Source organism: Protopterus annectens, chromosome 5.part1, assembly GCF_019279795.1.
Source record: "Protopterus annectens isolate FY-2018-M chromosome 5.part1, PAN1.0, whole genome shotgun sequence".
NCBI classification, from domain to species: Eukaryota; Metazoa; Chordata; order Ceratodontiformes; family Protopteridae; genus Protopterus; species Protopterus annectens.
This window is the reverse complement of record NC_056736.1, coordinates 711394540-711409539: the sequence shown is the minus strand read 5'-3', so window position 1 is coordinate 711409539 and position 15000 is coordinate 711394540. Positions and strand designations below refer to the sequence as shown.

Genomic DNA, 15000 nt, shown 5'->3' with positions numbered 1-15000 from the left:
ATATGTTCCACCCAGTTACAGGGAGCAAGCAACTATAGAGGTCCAAAAGTTGCTAGAAAAGTCATCCAGCCAATCCCAGCAGACCATTCAGGTTCCGGAACTTACTAAAGATTCTTTTTTGTTCCATAGAAAACAAGGGACTGGAGACCCATTTTGGACCTCAGCAGACTCAACCAATATGTAAAGAAAAGTTCCAGATGGTCACGCTTCGGTCTATACTTCCCTTCTTAGGGAAAGACAATTGAATGTGTTCGATGGATCTCAAGGATGGGTACTACCACATAAATATGGCCAGGCCATCCAGAGAGCACCTGCGTTTCCGGCTGGGAGCCAATCATTTTAGTTTCGAGCCCAGCCCTTTGGTCTCACTACAGCCCCCAGAGTGTTCACCAAATGCATGGCAGTGGTCACAGCTCACCTGAGGAGTCTAGGGTTCCAGGTGTTTCTGTACCTAGACAATTGGGTCCTCACTGCCACCACCAGGCATCAACTTATTCAGGAAAGGGAGTACACTCTGTCTCTCTGCAGTCATCTAGGCTTTACTGTCAACTCAAAAGTCTACCTTGTCGCCATCGTAGCTTATAGTTTTTATCAGGGCAGAGCTAGACACTTCCACCATTCTAAGGCTACCAATAGAGTCTTCTTCATCAGCATGTCAGTACATTGGTATCGAAAGACAGAGCACTGGCTTCAGAAGTTCTGAAAGTATTGGGTATGATGGCTTCAGCAATCCTAGCCATGTCATTAGCAAGAATGCATATGCAGATCCTTCAATAGCTGTTCACTCAATGGTCTTACCAGGAACTACCCATGGACCACACAATACCAATTACAAGCTCTTGCAAGAAGGACCTCCAGTGGTGGTTGACGTTTCTTCATGTCACCATAGGATGCCCCTTTTTTTTCTACCCCATCCAGTAGCCATTGTGACCATGGACACTTCCCTGATGGGGTTGGGGGGCATTTTCAGGGAAAGACTGCCCAAGGCACATGGACCGATCAGGAGTCACATTTGCATAGCAATATTCTGGAGATGAGAGCAGTACTTTTGGTGTTGCAGTACTTCAGGACTCTCTTCCTCTAGGAACGATTGAGATTCAGACCGACAATGTCAGAGTCTGGTACTTGAACAAGCAAGGGGGAACCAGCTCTTATCCCCTTTGCCGAGAAGCCCTCATAGTTTGGCAGTGAGCTGTTTCCTCCCAACACTTTCTGTTGGCAATGCACATCCCGGGGAGATCCAATGTGATGGCAGACGAACTAAGCAGGGCAGTCTTGTTGCCACACACGTAGTCCCTCAAAGATTGCGGACAGGATTTTTCCGCAAATGGGGTCAGCCTTGCTACGACCTTTTTGCCAGTCACATCAACACAAAATGCAGAAGCTACTTTGCCCTGTTTCACCTTCCAGGAGAAGCCGTGAGGGACGCAGTCGTATACGATTGGCCCCCGGGTCTCCTCTGTGCATTTCCACCAATACCATTGATACCAAAGGTTCTATATAAAGCAAAATCCCTGGGAAGGACCATCATCCTTATAGCCCCTCATTGGCCTCTGCAGATTTGGTTACCATTCCTTCATCATCATCTCTTGGAGGATCCCTGTATTCTGGACCCAGTTCCAGACCTAACGCACCCGTCGGGGGATCTTTATCCTTATCTGCAATCATTGAAGCTGACAGCTTGGCTGCTACAGTTCCCCTCCTAGCCAGGCTTCATAACCCTTCCAATGAGACAAAACAGATCCTTTTGTCTTCTTATAAGCCATCCACTAGAAAATTATATCTTGGTGAGTGGAAGAGATTTTCCATGTGGGCCTCTAAGAATAATATTGATCCTTACCAAGCCTCCATGACATCCATACTAGAATTCTTGATTGAGTTTTAATAAAGGGGCAGCAGCAGCAACAGTTCGGGTTCAGTTGGCTGCTATTTCTAATTTTCATCTTGTGGTTGACTGGATAACTAGTGGGACAAATATATTTAAACAAAGTCTTTCTGAAGGGGACATTTCATATGAGACCACCTGTGAAAACTCCATATTCTCCATGGAATTTAAATTTTATGCTGCTGCGTATAATTCTCCCCCTGTCTGAACCAGCATCATCTTGTGACCTCAAATATTTGTCATGGAAAAACATTTTTCTAGTGGCTATTACCTCTGTCCACAGAGTGTCAGAGCTTCAGGCTTTATCAGCCCTCTTTATTTCATTTTTCATGCTGACAGAGTATCATAGGACAAATCCTTCCTTTTTTGCCCAAATTTTGTTCAGAAACCAATATTAACCAAGTTGTTGAGTTACTAGTTTTCTTCCCTAATTATTCTAACAAGTTAGAATATATGCTGCACCAACCTTATGTTCAGACAGCTCAGATTTTATTTGGATAGAGCAAAAGATTTCAGGAAATTGGGCCAGCTTTTTGTTCCTTTCTATGAATCCAGGAAAGGTGGACCAGTGACTAAAACAACTCTGTCCAAATGGTTGTCTGATTGTATCACTTTTGCCTATTCAGCTGCTAATATGCCCTTGCAACACAAGATTAAAGCTCACTCAACCAGAGCAGTTTCTACATCCTCTGCATTTTCAGCCAAACTTTCCCTCGATAATTGTGCAGCAGCCACTTGGTCAAAACCTTATACCTTTATCACTCATTACAAGGTTAAGGCCTCCAGGGACAGGGCTTCCTTTGGGTCCATGGTCCTGAAAAATGTACTCCCGTGAGCCACCCAAGATAGATGGTACTTGGAATGAATGGCGAGATTGAACAACTTCACATAAGAAGTTATGTACTCACCATAACATTCCATGGGAGTTGTTCAGCAAGCCTTCATTCTTGCGTCCCTCCCTCCTACCCCCTCCTGGCTGATAGCTGATCTAGATGTTGGTTCATCCTGGTTGCTCAAATTCTTCTTCCTTTCTAAAGGGGAATAGCTATTATATATGGTTAAGTAGCGAACAAGATCCAAGGTAATTCACGTGTGCATCATGGGATTGGGGCTTGGCCTTGAGCTTCTGGAAGACCTCTAGCTTTGCATGTGGCCGTACCTGAGGAATAGTCTCCATCTCACCTTCATTCTTGACTGATGGGTTCGAACAACTGTCATGGAACATTATGGTGAGTACGGGTCTATATCAGAAGAGCGAAGTTCACAAGAACGAACGCTCAAACATCGAAAAAGCACAAACCTCGAACTTGATATTGTGGGGGGCTGTTTCCCCACACCCCCGCTAAATATATATTCCAACTCCGAGGTCTCACTACAGTGAAGAAAGGGCAAATATTCCTAACCTCACTATACGGTGACCCCCAGAAATAGCGTTTCGTTGTCTAGCATTTTCGATCGGAAGAGCGTTCATTCTTGTGAACTTTCTCTCTTCTGATATAGACCCAGTGAGTACATAACTTCTTATTTCACCACCTTCCTCGGTGTTTAGTGATGAGGCTTCAAAGGACAAATGGTGTAGGTTTTCAAAGTCAGAAGATGTCCCAGATCTCTGTTCCTGCTCATTTTGAATCCGAATCGGACAGGAACATATCTTCAGACTCTCCAACTGAATAGATTTCTTTTTCAGACACTATCTCTAAAATGAAGGCCCCATGTCAGTGGGAATGGGAAGGAGAAGAAATTTCAGAAACTCGAGTGTTTATAACCTCCTTCAAATAGATTGCCCCAAAACTCCCAGCTGATTCCATTTGTTATTGGGGCCTTGGGAGATGCATTCATTTCTGCATGTTCTTCCATTGATGCTAAACCTCTTGCAGCCAGGAGGCCTGATAGGCTTTATAAAGTGAATAAATTACATAAATAATTTTTCTAAACCTTTGGCAGACTGCCCTTTATAAGGGAGAAACTTCTGTATACTAAGACTCTTCCGACCCCATAGCTAGTGGCAAAGATGGTAGGTCATTTGTTAGGCTAGTATCTCTTCAGCCCTGGCCATCAGTGCTATAAATTGTCAATTCCATTTGGCCAAATTTCTCCTTGTGATATTCTTGGACCTGAAGCAGATAATTACTAAATCTGCCTCCATCAGCTGCCAAATCTTCCTTGACAAACTTGCTTTTTATTTTTTTGCATCTCCCAAAGTGATATGATGCAGCTCCTGTCGTTTCTAGAGCTGCATCTGCGGGATCTGTAATTCGGAGATATGCACGGCTTAGATTTGTCTCCCTGAAGACAAGGCCAAATCCCTAATGCCACATTTAAATAAAGAAGTCCTGTTTGGTAGCTCATCTACCGAGGTCCTAAAATCGCCTTAATGAAAAGGGCCAACTGATTCAGGGAGTAAAGTTTTTTTTTCTCTAGTTCCAAAGTAACTGTATATAATATCTACATTATGTATAGGAGATTGAATATATTGAATGGACGCCCCCATGTACTTAAAAGGTGTGTGTGTTTTTTTTTTGATTAAATTATCCAGACTTGCATAGCAATCAGGCTAGTTTAACAATGTGGTTGATCTTTGCTAGTATACCACACAATGAGATCCTTAGAGTACCAGTTATTGGCTGGTATGGAATTCAGACTTGTAATTTGATGAAATTATCCAGACTTGCATAGCAATCAGGCTAGTTTAACAATGTGGTTGATCTTTGCTAGTATACCACACAATGAGATCCTTAGAGTACCAGTTATTGGCTGGTATGGAATTCAGACTTGTAATGGATTTGATGGATTTTGTTTTACAGAATGTTTTTATTCTTTGAAGGGGAATTGTATAGGCACGTTAAAGGGGTAGCAATGGAAGCAACTTGTGCCCACATTTTTGCCCACTTGGTTACATGGGAAAACTCGTACATACTAAGGTCACACTACCAGCAGTGCTGGAGATTTTACTGTAGATTTTTGTATGGTATTTGTATTATATGGAGAGACAATTTAATTGTTAAGGATCAATTTGAGTGTATTGCAGGGACAACCAGTTTAATTTATGTACCAACATTCTGTTGGGTCTGGCCATTTTGTTTCATCCTTGTATAGAAAGAGCACATTTTCCAGTTCTTATTTACATTTATAGAAGTTGTCATCCTTGGTACTGTAAAAAGAACCTGGTTAAGAGACTATTGATTCAAGTGGCTGAATGTTTTCCAAAATTATACCTTAAGAGCCCAATTAAATGTGTGAGATGTTCTTGGAGAGGGGGTACCAAAGTGGCCTGCTTTTGGACATTTATGCTAAGTTGGTAAATGGAACCTATGTGAAGTATGTCCCCTTACCTGGGAACCCTATAGGGAATGTGAAATCTGTGACCCCCAACCCCCTGTGCGGGAATATTTAATTTTGAAAACTATATGGTTTTACAATATGGTGGTAGTACACTGGTTAAGAACACTTATTAGGAGTAACTGGTCTATTTGTAAAATAGTTGAGGGTGTTTTGGAACAGTTGGAGCACCACAGTTTGTTTACAAAATTGATAAAAACAAAGAATTATTGAGGGCAACAAGTCAAGAGATGAATGGAGGAAGGATGGGGAATCCAGGCCTGGAACTACAAGGTGTGGGAGATCTATTGTCAGTACATTTATAGATGAAGAAAAATTTGTTTAAATACCAGAATTAATTTTGTAAAGGGTAATTGTGACAAGTTTAGTTTATATGACTATCTGTACTAAATGCCAGTCCTTTCATGTTGGTAAACTGAAAGGAAACTGACAAAGAATTTATGAACACATATTTATGACATCAGAAAAAATGTAAACCATGATATTTACAACCACTCTAGGATATGTGATGGTTTTACCAAATATGAGTTTGGTATATTGGAAGGAGAACCCTTTGATATTGGAGGTGAGCAGTTGGATCCCAAAATAGAATATAGGGAGCTTGTCTGGCAGATCAGGTTAGATGCCACCTCACCACCAGGTTTAAATGATCCCATTTAAATATAACCATTTTTTTTAATGAGGGCTGCTAAGTTGTGATTTTGACATTTAATGTATTTTTATTTGTATTTTCTGTATTCTGAATGTGTACTAAAAATGTAAAGTCATAAATATTTGTTCATATTTTGAGGTTAATTTGTTAATTTTATGGCATCTTGTGCTATCTCAAGTAGTGGGTGGAAACAACTGACAGATTGGTGTTTGCATTTTTTAAGTTTAAGTGAGTTTTATACTGGTCACACTGTATTCAAATGTGTAGGAGGTATGGCCTTTTAACGGTACTAATTTAAGCATGCACACATTCAATTAACTGTTTATTGATGGGATCATTTAAATCTATTCTTTGATGGAAGTGTTCTGATGAAGTACCGAGGGTCAAGGATGAAATCACTGAATGTGTATTAAGTGAATGAGATTGGTACAGATGTTCATTTTGTTTTTTTGAGCGCTGTCATTTTGTACTCTACTACATGAACCCACTTTTTTAGATTCTTGGACGTTACTTATGCCCTGTATTCTTTTAGTGAGGAACCTGTCTGGACATTCAGTTGCTGGATATGCCTGCCAAAAGCATTTTACTGAGTCTGAATGTCAGATACAGTAAAACAATGGCTTCCTTGGACCTAAATGGTGTACCTTTGTTTATAAGATGCACAATATGGAATGATTTTCTCATTACTGTAGACTCATAATGGTCAAAGGATAGATTACTACCTTTGTGTACCAAAGTCCCTGACTACTGGGTCAACTCTTTGGGTTGTGTTGTCAATCTAATAGTTACCAGGGGTAGATGATTTTCTGATTTCAGTTTTAAACCATGATTATAAACTGTTTGTCTATACTAACTAAAAGAGTGGCAAATTTGTTGCCAGAATTGATAGCTGTGGTTCATTGTGGATTTGTGTAAGGGAGACAAACATTTGATGACATTAAAAGAACAATGATGATCTAGAGGGAAGCGGAATGTACGAAAATGTGACTGTTGCTGGTGGTTTTTGATGCAGTGAAAGCATTCAGAGTAAGCTGAGATTTTGAGTAGGGCAGTGATCAGGTTAATTATGAGGATATATGAAGGGTCTGAGGCAAGAATTAGTGGAAGGGTTCTCTGATAAGTTGTGTTCAAAAGAGGAACCAGGCAGGGGTGTCCTCTTTCCCTCTTATTCTCTTTATATCGAGTCATTGGTAAAGAAAATAGGGGACTCAGAAATTCAAGGAAATAATTGGTATGCTAATCAAAAGTTTTTTTATTTGCAGATATTTTGTACCTGATTAAATCCAGTGAAAAACATCTTTTGTGGAACAGTTTGAGACCATTTTAAATCTCAATATAAAATTTATGAAGAGAAAACAAAGATTATACCAATAATTGTCCCCACAGACAAATTGGTTCAGCAATACCCATTTTTATTTGACACAAAAAGATGAAGTATTTAGGATAATAGATTAAAAAGGGCTTCTGTTATGTCCACTAAGTATGTGTGTGAAGAGATTTAACAGAATATTTAAAAAGTAAAAGCTCTTATTGATGGATTGTAAGATGCAAGAAGTGAAAAGGTTTTAGTCCCTTAAGTTTTTTTTTTAATATGGTCGGGCATATTTTTATCAATCAGAGGAGAAGTTGTGAAAAATATTTTATTTAGTTATTTATTTATTTCAAGTTTGATTACCGGGGAAGTCCAGTAGGCCCAGATAGCCCGTTTTTCAGTGGACGCCCGAGGAGAAAAGCTCCATAAAACAGAATACAGTAAAGATAAAAGTCTAGAAAAGTTGCAGCTAAAAGAACGTTACAAATATGTCAATTTCAATATAAAGCATGAGCAACTTAGCTCATTGTGAAAGATCATATGGATTGTACTGTGCATTTTCATTTAGACATACATTCATTCATTTTAAGAAGCTATTTACATAGTTGATAAAGACTTGAAGGATTTTTTCTGGAACATAATGGAGTAGGATGAGGCCTAGAAGATTTTCTGCGGGCTAGTGACCGACTTCCCTACTAGGAAGTGACATCAGAGTGTAGCCCAACAGAAAGGGATAAGGGGAATCCTAAGTGAAAGACCTGCTGTGATAAAGTTTTGAGTTGAATCTAGAACAGAAGCTGCTGTTGAATGGATAAGTAGCAGGGCATGTAAAATATTGCACAATAACCTATAAGAATCAGTCAGAGGAGGTTAAGAAAGACTGGCAAGAGACTGGAAAAGCAATTTATAGGGGAACAATGGAAAATGTGTGGCATCAAAGTATGCAGCAAAGTCTTAAATGTTAAGGGTCTTTGCTTAGGTATTTTACACCCCAGTGAGACTTCAAAACATTTTTTCTCAAAGATAGAAAATGCTGGTGGTGTGATGGGGAAGAAGGAATTGGGAATGTAATGAGTTGGCAGACTTTTTAAAAAAAAAAAAAATCTCTATAGAGTAGTCTGTCAAATATTGGGTGAGCAAATAGCTGTAACCAATGAAAATGATTATTTTGAGCTGGGACACAGGATCTCAACTGCCTAGAAATGGTAAGACCCTGTTAAATTTACGTGTGTTGGTTGCCAAAAAAGCAATTGCTAGAAAATGGAAATCAGAGTTTAAACCAACTGTATTTGAAGTACTTAACATTTTAAAAGACATAACTGGAAAAGGGTTCTCTAGAAAAGAGAAGGAGCAAATTGCATAGAAATAATGGAAATCATGGGAGCAGTACACGCAGAATGTTTAGGAGGAGTGAGGTTTAAGGGGAAAGCAGGAATTGAGCAAGTTATGCAATGTTTTATTGAGTTACAAAGAAAAATATGTAATGTACAATAAATACATGCAAATGGAATTTTTTCTGTTAATGTAGGTTTAGCACCTGTATAGATATTAATGTGTATTTTTGTGGAAATTCAGATGCCTTAAAATAACTCTTCAGAAGTTCTGAAGTCATTCTGACAAATGTTTTTTTGTGTCTACCTGTTCACTGATCTTGACAAAAGTGAGGGAGTCCCGCAGTCCTCTCTAGAAAGCCTTGAATTGGTATGGCAGTGGGGATCAAGGCATGTAGACCCCCTCCCTCTCCCTTGAGGACTATATCCTTCAGGAGGCCTCTTGGTCCACCCCAGCTGTATTTTGAGTGGCCTGCTTCCCAGTCCATATGATCAAGCTGGTTGTGCTCAGAACCTAGCAGATACCCATAGTAACTGAGCTCATTTTGAGGAATCTTGATAAGATCCTTTGGCTTTCCAAAGGCTGACCACATTTGGAGTGGGCTTGCTCCTCTGGGTTTTTTGGTGGTGGTAGCCACTAAAAAGGAACCCAGTGAGGAGAGTCCAGTGCATTGCCATCCAGACAGACGTTAATGAGCAGTGGATCACATGTGGAATTGTACTTTGTGCTGTGTGCATTTGCAGTAAGGGCATTTAACTAGCTGGTGCATATGGAACATTTTCAGTATGATCATTGAAGCACTGGAAAATTGCCCTACAGCTAACTGCATAAACAGTCAGGGGTGGCTATTTAAAATATTACTTCACTGTCTGTGAAGCTTTTACATAATGCAATAGTTGGAGCAGTGAGGGTGGCTGGGATAGAAGTATGTGCTTGGTCCAGATTGTGCAGTTTTGCAGAGAACTTCAGAGTTTCGTTCACTAGTGCTCTGCTTGATGGTTCCTCGTTTATACCAAAGGTGGGGGAAAAAAACTTGCTCAGTGTGGACAAGGAGGGAGAGTTGTCTGCTGTTGGGGTCAAGTTCATGATCCCCAGTGTTTCTAAGGAACCAGAAATGAGCCAAGAACGTATGGTACAAGAACACGATGCAAACCATTTGAAGACGAGATATGATAGAGGGGTTTTTTTGTCATGGAGGCTTCCCTAATTGACACTGCACTAGAGGCAGAGGTTGCCTAAAAATCTGAAGTACCTTGACCCTTCTGTAATGAAACAGTAACATTATCCTTGTTGACCTGCCTAAATCTCAATTTCTGGAGGTAGTTAGGAGGCATTTATCCTTCCACTCACCTGTGTGGTTAGCCCTAATGCAGAATAAGTGGGTTGGGGAGTAATATCCAGAGACTGTCAAAAAGAGTATGCGATAATCAGGCTGCTCTCTTCCCAAAGTTCTCCTGTGACAAAAAGCAAGTGGACAGAAGGGAAACTGCTATCCTGTTGGAGAAGACAGAGATCCAAGAGACCCCAGCAGACCAGAGAAGATCCAGTGTTTATTCCAGACTTCCACAAGAAGAGTAAGGACCTTAAGCTTGACATCAGTGCACTAAATGCAGTTGAGGAAAAGGAGGTTCCAGACTCTCATGGTTCAGTCAATCCTCTGTCTTTGGGAAGGTGATTGAGCGGTCTCTATTTCCAGAATGCCTGTTTTCAGATCAAAATTGCCAGGGTTTCCAATATATTCCTGTGCTCAGGAGCTAGACTGTCAACAGTTCAGAGCCATACATTTGTTCTTATTACAACCCCCAACATGTTTATAAAATGTGTGGCAGTGGTCACAAGTAGCTTGAGACATTGGGGAATTGAAGGGTAATTCCACTAATAAAGTGGAAGATGATCACCAATGAGGAATTTACCTGCCCAGCCTTGATGAAACAGCAGCCGATCATCAGTCCTCCGAAGCCCGCAGATGAGAACATTCTTCACTGGCAAGAGAGCTCAGAAGTTTTGCTGCCCTACCACTATTTTATCTTGCTGTCCTAAAGGTATGCAGTAGCTAGGGTAAATTGAAGGTGCCTTTAAAGCTTTGGAAGCTGTCCAGCTGGTCTAGTCCTTGGTTAGAATGTCCCCATATAGCTAAGGCTACTGCAGCAGTGATCTATTTGAACATCTACTCTTACGGTACATTTACTTGCACAACTGTATTCTCTGCCATATAGGTTAATTTGAAGAACAGTCTCCAGTTTACTACTTGGGTTTAACAGTGCAATGAGTTTGCAAAGCTTTCTTGAGGGACGTTCCTGGCAAGGCCATCCCTCTTAGGCAAGCTGCTAGATCAAACTTCAAACACATCTCTTGGACTGTTGAAAGATATTGCTCATAGTTGTCATTCAGACCTATTTTAGTTTTATGACTGAGTTACAGGTGAGTTTGACAAGGAGGTACTAATTGGTGTAACCTACTTTGATTTTCCTCAGGGCATTTGACCTACTACTATACAGAAGTTTGATGCAGAAATTGGAGTGGGTGGGGTAGGACCAGGACTGAGGAACCAAAGTAATGCATGGTTGAAAGGTAGGACACACTGAGTTGATGAAAGGGCAAATGGAATACTGCAGTGATCTGTTCTGGGTCTAGTACTTTTCATGTCATTTGTCTGACACATGTGAGATGGCACAAAGATATGTACAGCAGTGGGAGATGATTGAAGTGCAACAAAGGATTTAGGCTGAACAAATGGACATTAAAAAAAAACACACCAAGTTACCAGAATTAATCTAGAAGGAATCCAGCAGAAAGCTTTGTGGGATAGAGATAGAGTATGACCAGAAGCTAGAGGAGCTAAAGGTGTTCTTGAGAAAGAAGTGAATCCGTTATTTCCCAGATCTTCAAAAGTATTTTTTTTCACAGAGAATGTTGTGGACCCATTGAATAGAATGTCAGAGTTGGTGGTGGAAAGGGAATCCTCACAATGCATTCAAGTGGGCCTGGGACAGATGAAGAAAAAAAAAAGTAAGATGGAAGGTAGAGATGGGAGGAGTAGAATTGTAAGGTATACTAGATGGGCTTTTTGCCTCCTCCTGAACATAAGTACATGTAATTATGGCATCTAATTTTTTGCACGAAGGAGCACTGTATTGCGTCATATGGAAATGTTTATAAATGAACATTTATACCTGCACACATACCTAAATGTTTTCTTCAATTGTATTGTCTGCATAGAAGGTACTTTTCTTACCCTTGAAATGCAAGTAAAATGTATGATCTTGACAGCATTTTAAATAGCGCAGTAAGGTTTGCTGTGTAAAGTAAAATAACATGAGCATAGATGTACTTAGTCTTTGACAAGTAAGTATTCTGCTGGCTACCAATTCAGGAGTGGCCAGTTGGGTTTGCTGATCAAACAGAGCTTGCAAAACACAGCTTGGTAAATGCTGATTTAATCGTAGCAGAGTGAGGGAGCTGACTCTCCTAACATTTCCTACGTTTGTGATCTGTCAGATGCGACCCAACTATGACAAGTCCATCATTGTTGATGGCCACTATTTTCGAGTGTGAAGCTGTAATTTTTTAAAATTCAAATACTAGTACGTTGAGAAACAAATGGAGATTTATTATATTTTTAATCTAACATTTACACTTGCCTTAATTTGTAGCACTACCCTGGAGTACAGCCAGCTGATCTGGAAGAGATCCTCAGTAAAGGTATTGACACATTGGTGATTGGTCGTGGAATGAATGATGCTTTGCAGGTATATGTACATTTTAGTTGCTTTATCACCTGTAGTGCAATTTTTGTGACATCTTCTAGCTTTGTATTCATATGCTGTAAGATTGTGTGTTGTATGCAGAAGAGCACAGTACTACTACTGACCTTTTGTGGCTAGTATATTTTATTAGGTCATCCTTAAAAATGATTGCTTGTACATAATGCATGAAAAGAGAAACTTTCAGTTACTAAGTTAGGAAGTGTGTAGACTGTGACTGTAGATTCATGAGGTGTATATGACAAACAAGGAAGTGTCACTCCTCCATTCGACCAGTCCTTACGTAAACCTGTACAGTACTAAAAACACACAAATTTGCTTAAAATGGAGAAAGTGAAAGATATCACTTGACATGTCCATTAGTGAAGAGTATGTATATAAATAACTATTTTCCTGTGCCTTTTCTGAGCACAAGCCTTGTTTTGTAGCCAAAACACTGACATTTCTGATAAATCAACTTCCCCAATTTAGCATCTTTAGGAGCTGTAAGCTGCCAGAGCTTTCTTGGAAACCATAAAGGTGTTAAGAGTGTCCTGTTACGTCTAGATTTAGCACTCCCCAACTCTGTGGCATAGAGGGATAAAGCCCTGATCAGGTCACAAGTAAACAGAGTACAGCTGGCGTCTGGAGTGCCTGTATGAGCTGGCTGAAGGAGTATGGGAATGAGCTTCCTCTGCAAGCTTGCCCATCCTTGGGGGTGGGGGGTGGTGGCTCTGGCTCACCTCATGGGAGCCACCTACCTGGGAGCACTAGGTGTTGAACCAGTGGAGCTCTGAATCACCAGAGTTTATGCTACTGTTGTGCATTCACTGTAGGTAGGTGTGGGGGGAAACTAGCACGTGCAGACACACTTCCCCTTGAGATGTAGCAATTGCGGGCCCAGAGGAGCTGCTGGGGGGGGTGGGTGCTGCCACGGTGAGAGGGTATGCTTCCTCCCAGGACCAGTAGGCTTGGCAAACTCTGTACCCATCTCACTGTTACAAGGGAATGAAGGCTGACTGGGGATTCCCAGGCAGGAATGAATGGACCATAGGGCTATTGCCTAGCATTAGAATACTCTGTTCCTGTTCCACAGGAAGGAATGGGCCAGTAGGATAAAGGCAGAGGAGCCATCAGAAAAGGTCTAGGGGAGCACATAAATTATTAGCACTTTTTTTTCTGTTGTGGAGTATTGGAGATTAACATGACTCCTGTAACAATAGTATTTTTATTATTTATGTATTTATACCTTTATCAAAATGAATGTTAGTGCACTTGGTTGCTGTATTGTTTGCCTAGAGAATTGTTGTCCAGCTTACTTACCTTTTCTGAAAATCTGCTTTTAAGTATTTCTTCCAAGCTTTACTAAAGGTTTGGACACAGTGATGTTTGTAATACTGCTGCTTATTTTGTTTTCAGCCAGAAGCTGAACTTGTTTGCAATGAATCCTAGCAGCTGATTCTGTATTAACACACCAGAAAGTAAATGTATGTTAGATATGCTGGAATATGTGCTTAAGGTTGTTTTATGGAAACAATTAGTTTATTTTTATTTAGAAAACTGAGTAGGCTTGTACACTCACAGTTCCAGAACTCCTTTTTTAAATTAAAAGGAAAATGTATTGTACATCTTAGTTTTTTGTTGTTTTTTGCAAACCACTTCTAATACTTCTCCATTTTTAACAAAAAGTCTCAAGCAGACAGACATCCCAACACTGTTGCCTTTCCTGACATATTCAGTGCTCACTGTAAATGAGCCATTCAACCCATAACATTTCTGAATAATAGTTGCACTCTACAACTGCAGTCTGTTGCACTCTACAACTGCAGTCTGTTGCACTCTACAACTGCAGTCTGTTGCACTCTACAACTGCAGTCTGTTGCACTCTACAACTGCAGTCTGTTGCACTCTACAACTGCAGTCTGTTGCACTCTACACTTGTAATTTCTATTAAAATTGATGTGGGATTCCAAGATGGCTGCAGTCTGAAGAGCAGGTTGATTAGAAAGCTCTATGAAGAAAGAATAAAAGTGCGGAAAAAAAAGCCAGTGATTAACAATTTCAGTAAAATTTAGTTACTGGCTAGTTATCATATTGGGTGGATGTCAGCAAAGAAGAAATCAGGAGAAAGTAAAACACGCTCTAGGTACCTAAACCTTGTCACCACAATAAACAGAGCATGCTGGAGGGATAGATTCCTGTCCCGGAGACTTCCCATACTCTGGAATAAACTACCTATCTATATCAAACAAAGCTCCTCATTAGTACTCCAAGAAATATCTTGATTGGATGGGAAATAGAAAATTCACCCTGGGGATCACCTCTGTGGCTCTGCTCGACAGTGGCACAGGAAAATAATCTTCTTGGGTGGCAAAAGCCAGGGTACCTTTTTGGCTGGACTTGTATAGGCTCCAGGGCCAATAGCCTAGTACCTTCCTATCTAGGTTCCTATGAACCTAGAAAATGAGAAGCGAAAACTCTGGGAAGAGTCTTGCAGCTATTTCTGCAAAAAAAAAAAATCTGGTTTCAACTGTGATTCCCACCCCACCCCCCAAATTACCATAAGCTATCTGTGGTATCAAACCAAACACATAAACACACAAAAACATACTCGGAGGCTCTAAATAAAAATCTGCCTAAGCAGCAGAGACCTCCAAAGCAGACACCCAAGCAACCGCTACCCCAAAACAAAACGTGTGCAACACATATCTCACAAAGCCAGTGTGCCATAACCCTG

The 15000-nt window shown here is 40.5% G+C and overlaps 1 protein-coding gene across 1 annotated transcript in view; it reads left to right on the top strand.

Annotated features, from left to right (window-relative positions):
• Positions 1–15000, top strand: part of AAMDC (adipogenesis associated Mth938 domain containing) — a 135111-nt gene that overhangs the window by 93976 nt on the left and 26135 nt on the right. Inside the window, exon 3 of the mRNA XM_044073341.1 lies at positions 12174–12269. Coding sequence (XP_043929276.1) covers positions 12174–12269 — 96 coding nt within the window. The remainder of the gene's footprint in view (positions 1–12173; positions 12270–15000) is intronic.